At 66.2% G+C, this 8,187-nt stretch overlaps 1 protein-coding gene across 1 annotated transcript in view; it reads left to right on the forward strand.

The window, feature by feature from the left end:
• Positions 1-8,147, forward strand: part of PMFBP1 (polyamine modulated factor 1 binding protein 1) — a 355,442-nt gene extending 347,295 nt beyond the window's left edge. Inside the window, exons 23-37 of the mRNA XM_074968998.1 lie at positions 319-441; positions 625-751; positions 1,458-1,615; positions 1,833-2,058; positions 2,590-2,779; positions 3,073-3,293; positions 3,553-3,720; positions 4,116-4,283; positions 4,929-5,158; positions 5,268-5,435; positions 5,786-5,848; positions 6,142-6,248; positions 6,586-6,660; positions 7,072-7,165; positions 7,264-8,147. Of these exons, the coding sequence (XP_074825099.1) occupies positions 319-441; positions 625-751; positions 1,458-1,615; positions 1,833-2,058; positions 2,590-2,779; positions 3,073-3,293; positions 3,553-3,720; positions 4,116-4,283; positions 4,929-5,158; positions 5,268-5,435; positions 5,786-5,848; positions 6,142-6,248; positions 6,586-6,660; positions 7,072-7,165; positions 7,264-7,338 (2,193 nt within the window). The 3' untranslated portion in view covers positions 7,339-8,147. The remainder of the gene's footprint in view (positions 1-318; positions 442-624; positions 752-1,457; positions 1,616-1,832; positions 2,059-2,589; positions 2,780-3,072; positions 3,294-3,552; positions 3,721-4,115; positions 4,284-4,928; positions 5,159-5,267; positions 5,436-5,785; positions 5,849-6,141; positions 6,249-6,585; positions 6,661-7,071; positions 7,166-7,263) is intronic.
• Positions 8,148-8,187: the final 40 nt, after the last annotated feature.

Below are 8,187 nucleotides of genomic sequence, written 5' to 3' on the forward strand. Positions count from 1 at the left end.
CACAGTGGTCAGCCAGGCAGAGCTAAGCGTCTCGCCCCCTGCCCAACCAGAGCCTGATTAGCATGTCGGGTGGCGTGGCGTACTGCACACACCATACAAACACCTGTCTCGGGCTAACGCCGTCGCTCCATACCTCGCAGCCGTACGCACAGCTCGGACCTCCGGCTGTTCCTGGCCGTTGGGGGAGGCCTCACATGCTGCACTTTAGCACACGTCTATAGACTCAGCCCCAGGGAAGTCCAGGAAACCCCTCTGCACCCTGCTGCCCAGGGGATCTCTGGGGCCCGGCCCACTGGTATCCTGGTGCCTTGGTTTCAGTGCTTGCAAGAAGAAGAGACTCTGGAGAACGTGCAGACCGAGTTTGCCTCCTACACAGCCACCCACAGTCACTCCAACGCCAGCTACGAGAGCCAAGCAGCCGTGGCAGAGAAACTCCAGCAGGTAGGAACATCCCTCCCCCACTCACCCGTACTGCTGTCGGCAGGGAGCGCCAGGGCGGCACTGGGCGGCCAATGCCTGCCCTGCCCTAGGTCCCTGGGACTGCTCTCTAGGACCAGCCAGGCCTGGCAGCTGGCTGGCTGCCCACGGCAGTGACTGAGCTGTGCTGCTGTGTTGCTTGTCTAGCAGCTGATCCATGCCGAAGAGGAAAGCTCCAAGCACAACCAGCGGGCCGAGGAGTACCAGTGCCTGGTGCAGGACTTGAAGCTGGAGCTGGTGCGAGTGGCTGAGCAGAAGAACGGCACCATGAAAGGTAACGCAAGAGGCGGCCGTCTCCTCCTGCCAGCCAGGGCACCCTGGGGGGATGCCGCTGCCCGTTCAGCCCCAGCCACGTCAGCGCTGCCCATCAGAGCGAGAGAATCAGCACCAAGGGCCTGCCCCAGGGGGGCTGTTCAGGTTGTGAGGTACGCCCCATGCCAGCCGAGACTGCAAGGAGTTCTGGGTGGGTGGCAAGGTGGCTAGGGCTAGGCAACCTTGTCTTCCTTGCTGAGCCTGTGGTGAGCCCAGAGTCCCTGGCTGCCTGGCCATGAGTCAGGCAGGGCAAGGATTGGACCATCAGGGAGCCACCCGCAGCCTGGGGAGGAGCTGCAGCCAGGTGCTGCTCACTGCTGGGCAGGGCCCCGTGCTGGCGTGCCAGGACAGCCCTGGCCAGTGGAACGCCACGCGGTGTCTGCCCAGCCGTGTAGCTCGCTGCACACTGGGCTGGAGCTGCCCCACGCCGGCTCTCAGTGAGCTCCAGCTGGCAGCGTGGCCGTGGCAGTGGGAGGGCTAGCAGCCTGAGTACACACTGGGGCTCAGAAGGGAACCGTACGCGGGGCGGCACCCTGCAGCACTGGGGTTACTGGCGCTGGCGGAAGGCCGGCCAGCACGGTACGTGCGCAGCGCCGCGAGTCCGTTCCGCTGGCTCAGGGCGTCGGCAGCAGGCAGCAGCTGGCACTAGCCTGGCGCTGCTTTTTCAGCCCTCGGGAAGCTGGAGCTGGAGGTGCAGCGCCTGAGGCAGGACACAGCTGCTGAGGTGGTGCGGAAGCAGCTGGAGGTGGCCAAGCTGCAGCAGCTGATCCAGAAACTGGAGTGCAAGCTCAGGGAGAGCCGCAGGCTGTGTGCGCAGAGGGAGCAGGTGAGCCCAGGAGACGGGAACCCAGAGGAGGGACAAGCCAGGGGCCCTGGGCCAACGTGCGTTCCCAGCAGGAGAGGGCTCCAGCCTCCCCACCAGGTCTCAGGCAGATGCGGCAGCACCTGTGGGCGTGGGGCTGTGCCGGAGGGCGGGGTCCAGCCCGCGGGTGGCGTGGCCTGGGGCAGGGTCTGTGGCAGTGCTGCGGTCTCTCTCGGCACAGGTTGTGCAGAGACGGGATGAGCAGCTCGGCCAGGCGCAGGCCGCCCTGCAGGAGACGGAGCTGGCGGTGGCGAGGCAGCGCGCAGAGGCCAGCAGCCTGGCTGGCCGCCTGCAGCAGGCCCGGCAGGAGCGGGAGCAGAGCCAGGCAGCCAGCGGCGCCCTGCAGGAGGAGCTCCAGCTGCTGAGACAGCGCCAGCAGGACAGCCAGCAGCAGCAGCAGGCGGCTGGTGAGCGAGGCAGCCGCGTCCTGGTTGGGCCCTCGGCACCACTGGCCTCAGGCTCTCGGAGAAGGCAGGCGAGACACGTTGCCCGCCTGGGCCATTCTCCAGAGACACCCCCCCCAAGGCCTGGCAGGTGCCAGCCCCTGTGCCATAAGCCCGGGATGTTCCCGCTCGGAATCTGCCAGCTGCAGGGGGGGAGTGCCCGCGTACCGCACAGTCCCCTCCCGCCCCAGCGTGCGTCCCACCTTCCCTGTACGATACGGCCGGGAAGTCACACAGTGGGCCACACTCCTGTGGTCGCTGACCCTGGGGGATGACAGACGGCTGCGCCTGCCCATTCCAGTCATCTCAGAGCCTCCCAGACACGCAGGTGATGGGCTCCAGCTGCCCACAGGCGCCTCAGCTCCAAGCTGCGTCAATGGCAGAGCACTGGGCATGCTCAGGAGCAGGATTCTCCTTCCTGCAGCCGGACAGGGAGCAGCTGCTGTGGGTGACGGGCTGCGGCTGGGTAAGCTCATCCCTCCCTGTCTCCGGCAGCTCAGGAGCTGGTGCAGCAGGAGGAGCGGCTGCTGCTGGCCCAGAGCAGCCTGCAGAGCACACAGGAGCAGCTGAGCGAGCGCGTGGCCGAGGTTGTCCGGCTGGAGCAGGCCAGCCGCAGGTTGGAGGCAGAGCAGCGGGCGCTGCAGGAGCAGCTGTCCAGCAGCATGGATGAGGTGGAGCAGAGCAGGTGGGAACAGCTGGGGACCTGCCAGTGGCCCCTGGTGGAGGTGGGAAGAGCCCAGCAAGGGGCACAGGGTGTTGGCATCTGCTCGTGCCAGACTCCGTGACCCAGAGCAGCACCAGTCAGCACTCAGCGACGTGGCTGTGGGGCAGAGAGACCCGGGCCAGAGCCACTCGGGATGGGAAGGGTCCCAGGGGAAGAGCCAGGGTTGATTTTTGTGAGCCTGCAGCGTCGGGCTGGGCTCATGCGGCAGGAGGGGCAGAGGCTGGAGCTGCTCTGCCTTGGGGCTTCGCCCGCAGGAAGCTGCTCGAGCACCGGAAGGCGGAGCTGAGCCAGTGGAAGCAGAGGCACCAGGTGGCTGTGCAGCAGGGGATGCAACATCAGCACTCGATGGCCAAGATGGAGCTGAAACTGGGGAGCAGCCAGGAGCAGGCGAAAGCCCTGCAGCAGCAGGTACAGCCTCGGCGTGGCCTTCCCCTGGGACTGCACACAGGGGGGCTGGCCCCTGGGCACCAGGCAGGTGAGACAGAAAGGGAGCACCCTGCTTGTGGGGGCGGGGGGGAGACGGTCACCCGCTGGAAGCATGAGCCATGCAGGAAGTGCTGTCTTGCCCAAACCAGCAGCTGCCCAGCTCCTGCAGCCCACTGACCCCACAGCCCTGCCCGGCCCAGCCCAGCATCTCCTCCCGAGGCACTCATGCTGCCCCGGCCGGTGCCCCCTGCTCACTTGGAGGGAGAGGGCGGTGCTGGCCTCGCACCTGCAGCCCCATGTTCCCTTAGCTCCAGGAGCAGGAATCCACCCAGCGTGCCCTGCAGGAGGAGCTGAGCCAGCTGCAGGGCAGGGAGGAAGAACTCCAGTGGCAGCTGCAGAGAGCCCAGGAGAGGGAGAGCGTGCTGGCCAGCGAGCGCGAGGCGCTGCAGCAAGAGCTCCACAGCAGCGAGCAAGCGGTGAGCACGCAGCGGGGGAGACAAGGCCACTATGGGGCAGTGGCCATGGGGGGAGGGAGGGCCGGGGGGGGAGGTATGGCGGCTGGCTGGGGCCTGTGTGTGGAAAGGGTGAGCAAGCGCACCTTGCTGACAGCCCTGCCTCTGTGCTAGCTGCGAGAGCAGGAGCAGACAAGCCGGGGCCTGCAGTGCGGGGTGGGGCAGCTGGAGGAGGGGGGCCAGCGCCGCAGGAGCAGCTGAGGCAGGGCCACGCCCAGCTGGAGAGCACCAGGAGCAGCTTGGGCCAAGCCCAGCTACGGATCCAGCAGCAAGGTGAGTGCCCCAGCCTCACTGTGCACCACAGGCCAAAAGCCGGTCCAGCCGCTGGTGCCCAGCTGACAGCGCTGTCCTCCCCGAAGGCCATGCTCCAGGAGTCGGCCCTGGCCCAGCTGCAGGCGGAGCTGGAAGCAGCCCAGGCCAGAGAGAGGCAAAGCACCCGCACGCTGACTGCAGCGGAGACGACCATCCAGGAGCTGATGCTGAAAACTGCCTCCTGCCAAGAGAAGCAGAGGGAGGCGCTGGAGAAGGTAGGGCAGAGCCAGGGCCTGCCAGAGGGACCCATTCAGCTCCCCTGAGCTGGAGTAGGGTTCGCCTGGTGTTAGCAGGAGCACGGTCAGTACCGACCCCCAGGGCAGCGCTAAGGGCTGGTCCTGGGAGCACTCGGCTCTCAGCTCCTCGGGCTCACCCGCTCCCCAGCCCGGTGAGAGCTCTGTCCCGGTGCCGCACGGCATGCACAGGCTCCGCCTGCCGGCACCGCCCTCTTCCAGGCGAATGGTTCCAGCCTGCAGCTCCCAGCATCTCTGGAGCCTCCAGTGAGTGGGGCGTTCATCCATTCACACTGGCCCAGACGGGCGGGTGCCCCACACACCCCGCCTGGTGCCTGCTTTGCCCAGGAGCTTGTTACCCTTTGGCATCTACAGGGGAGCAGCCCCTTGCCCAGGCAGTCAGCGACCGTGTACAGAGCATTCCCACTTTGGCACATGCGCCCAGCACAGTCAGTCCTGCTCTTCCCTCTCCCCCGCACCCCCCTCAGGCCTCAATGAAGCATTAGGGGCCTGTGCTAGGGGGTGCTCAGTAGGGGTCTCAGCCCTCCCAGCCAGGCCTGGCCCAGCGTGGCAGCTAGAGTGTGTACAGTTCTCGCATCTGCTGGAAGGCTGGGGCCTCTGCCCTAGGTTGGGTGGGTGTCAGTGCAGCCCAGCTGTCTGCCCAGGGCCTGATGCCCCTCCAGAGCGCCCCACCCCACTGCTCCGTCCCATGTGAAAAGCTCAGTGAGACGGCGCAGGACATGGCGGCCCTGCGGGCAGAGCTGGTGCGGACACAGGCCAGGGAAGCCCAGCTGGAGGAGCAGATGAGGCGGCTCAACGGGGAGCTGAAGAAGCTGCAGGATTTCCGGGAGCAGGAGGTGAGTGACCCGCGTGCTGCAGCTGCCTCCCTGAGACCCCAACACCCAGCCACCACCTGCCTCCCTCCTGGCCCCCTGCCTTTTACCCCGCCCCGGCTGCCACCTGCAGGTCCGGTCCTTCGAGGAGCAGCTGGGTGAGCGGAGCAGCCAAGTGCAGCACTGGCAGAGGCGGTGCCAGGAGAACGCGCAGGCCCTGGCACAGCGGGACGAGGAGCTGGTCGTATTCAAGGTGGAGCTGGCCGCGTTGAAAGAAAAGCTCCATGGTGCCGCTGAAGAGGTAAGTGGCTGGGGGGGTGGGAGCGATGGCGTGTCACGCACAACCCTGAGGCTGGCACAGTACAAGTCCCTGCATGCTGGCAGGGTGGGTGAGACGGCAGGGGCATGACGCCTTCCTGCGTAGGGCTCACTGAATGGTCAGCACATGGGGCTCTAGGAGCCGGTCACGGGGGGGGCAGTGCTGTGGGCTTGATCCTCGAGTAGAGCCTTGTTCACAACCTACCCGCCTCGGGCCTCGTGTTCCTGGGAGCAGCCAGGCTGGGAGCCTGAAGACACATGGCTGGAAGCATGGGCCCAGCCCTCCACTGGTAATGGAATTTCCCCTGCTCGTAACATACCCTTCCTTGGCAGAGAGACCGCCTGCAGCAGGAGCTCCATGTCTTAAGGCAGAAGTTTGTGGCCTCCAGCAGTGAGGTAGGGCTCCCCGCCCCCGGCTCTATCCTGTGAATGGGAGTTTGCTGCCAGCTGAGAGCCGCTCTCCACCCGAGGGCGCAGGCAACACATGGCCGAGAGGCAGGCTATGCCATAGCTGTCCAGGGTGGGCTCCTGCCCGGTTCGAGCTAGGAGCCTGGCTCAGCTGGCCCTGGAGCTGACTCCATCCATGTCCAGAGGCAGCTGTGCAGCGCCCTGTGACCCAGCCACAGGTGGGGTGGGATGGGGGTCTCTAGCCTGGCTGCAGGGCTGGTGCTGTGTCACTTCTCTTACAGGCAGAGGCGCTGCGCTCCTCCCTGGGGGCTGCGCGCTCAGACAGCCGCCGGCTGCACCGCGAGAGCGAGCTGGTGCTGGCCGTCACCCAGTGGGTGAAGGAGCAAAAGTAAGTGAGGGGGCTGGGCCGGAGCTGAGAGGAGCTGCCTGCACTATGGCCCTGTCCTCACCCCTGCACCCTGCCCGCTCGGCCCCACCCAGCCTCTCACAAGCAGGCATGGCATCAGGCTGCATTCCTACAACCCAGCACCAGCTGTAGGGACCAGCCTTGGTGAGGGGACAGCAGGCGCTGGCCATGCTCCTGCCTGTGCTGCATTTCAGCTGGACGCTGGCCCCTGGCACACCAGCTGCCTCCCCAGGTGCCCATCACTGGGAGGTCCAGAGACCGTGACTGTCGCTGGGGCTCAGCAGGAGCCAGCTGACCCTCCCCTCCGGCCCTGTTTCAGGCAAGCAAACGACAAACTGGGACACAAGATCCGGGAGCAGATCAAGCACATCGCGCAGCTGACAGGCGAGAAGGAGTAAGTGGCAGCAGCCCCTGGCCTGACCCGGGCAGGTGGCTGCATATCAGCCTCCAGGGATAAGGAGGGAGTCTGCGGCTCTGACCCCGCCCTTACAGCCCCATGTCTCAGTGAGTGGGGGAAGGGCACTAGCACCCCCATTGCTTTGCTGGCTCCCAATCCTGGCCTTAGCACCGCTCTGCTGCAGCTGCCCCCTGGGCTGTGGCTGGACAGAAAGGAGCAGGCTAACCAGCCACACCCCCAGGGCGGGAGCAGACCCCAGCACCAGGATTACACCCGCCCATCCACTACGTGCATCATGTAAACAGAGCTGGTCGTGGGGGGCAACCCAGTCTGAGCGGCATCTGGGAGCTGCCATGGCCACCTCTGCTCCTCCCACTGCCCGCTCACTGTCTCCCTGCCCTTCCCCAGCCACCTGCAGGAGGCGACAGCGAGGCTGCAGCGTGAGAACAGGCGCCTGAAAGGCGAAGCGGCCGAGCGGCGCATCGACTGTGAGCGGCGCAAGGTGAGCGGGAAGTTAGCCGGCAGAGCTGGGCCTGGGTGCAGGCTCTGGGAGGCCCCCGCTGCCAAGAGCTGCTACTGATTTTGTGCTTCTTGTCCCAGGCTCTGCAGGGCAGCGGCTTAGATGCACGGGCTGTGCTTCGGCAGCCACAGCCCCTGCTCCTGGGCGAGGAGTGAGGTCCCCCCCTTCTTCCAGCCTGGCACCTGCACCATGGACCCAGCAAGGACTGTACACGGGGCAGGCACGTCCCCTGCACCTACCTGCTGCGGGCCCCGGGCCCAGCCTGCACTGTGAAATAAAGCCATGGGCACAGGCTGTCACCGACCACGTGTGGTTTGGCCATGCTGGCAGGGCGGGGGCTGCAGCCCCCTCAGCAAACCCAGCCTGCTGGGAACAGTCCTTGTATTTCAGCCCCCAGTCCCTACCCAGCAGTCACTGGAGCAGCACTGCTCCCTCCTGCCCCTGCCCCCAGCTCAGCCACAGCCCAGGGGGCCAAGCAGTGCTAGCCCTGGTGCAGGCTGGGGTATTGGTTGGAGCAAGGCTTACAGGGGGGCTTTTTCCTTTTCCATAACCCGTTCCCATCGCTGAAACGGGCGAGGGCCAGGGACCGCGGTTAGTACCAGGTGCTCGGCCCAGCTTCGCAGCAGCAGCAGCCCTGAGGCAGATTCTGGCTGTTAGATGGGGGGCAGCGTCTTCCTCCCCTCCCCCGGGAGAGGAGCTGGCACAGGTTGGCAGAGCACGCAGCCCCGACTGGGGCCCAGCCCCATTTACCACTGCCTGCTGTCGTGGGAGGGCAGAGATCAAGCCCATTGGGGAGGGGGGGGTTCAAAGGTCAGCACATCCCCTCTTCCCCCACAGCTCTCAGCCCAGGAAGGGCACCGCTACCTCAGTGGAAGCCGACAGGGCAACTGGTCGTGCTGGGCCCAGGCTGCAACCCACACATCACTGGCTCCGGGAGGGAGATGGGGACCAGAGCCTGGGGATGTAGCAGATGGAGGGAGGGGTTCTCCCCCCAGCGTAGGTAA

Source organism: Natator depressus, chromosome 12 (genome assembly GCF_965152275.1).
Source record: "Natator depressus isolate rNatDep1 chromosome 12, rNatDep2.hap1, whole genome shotgun sequence".
NCBI classification, from domain to species: domain Eukaryota; kingdom Metazoa; phylum Chordata; order Testudines; family Cheloniidae; genus Natator; species Natator depressus.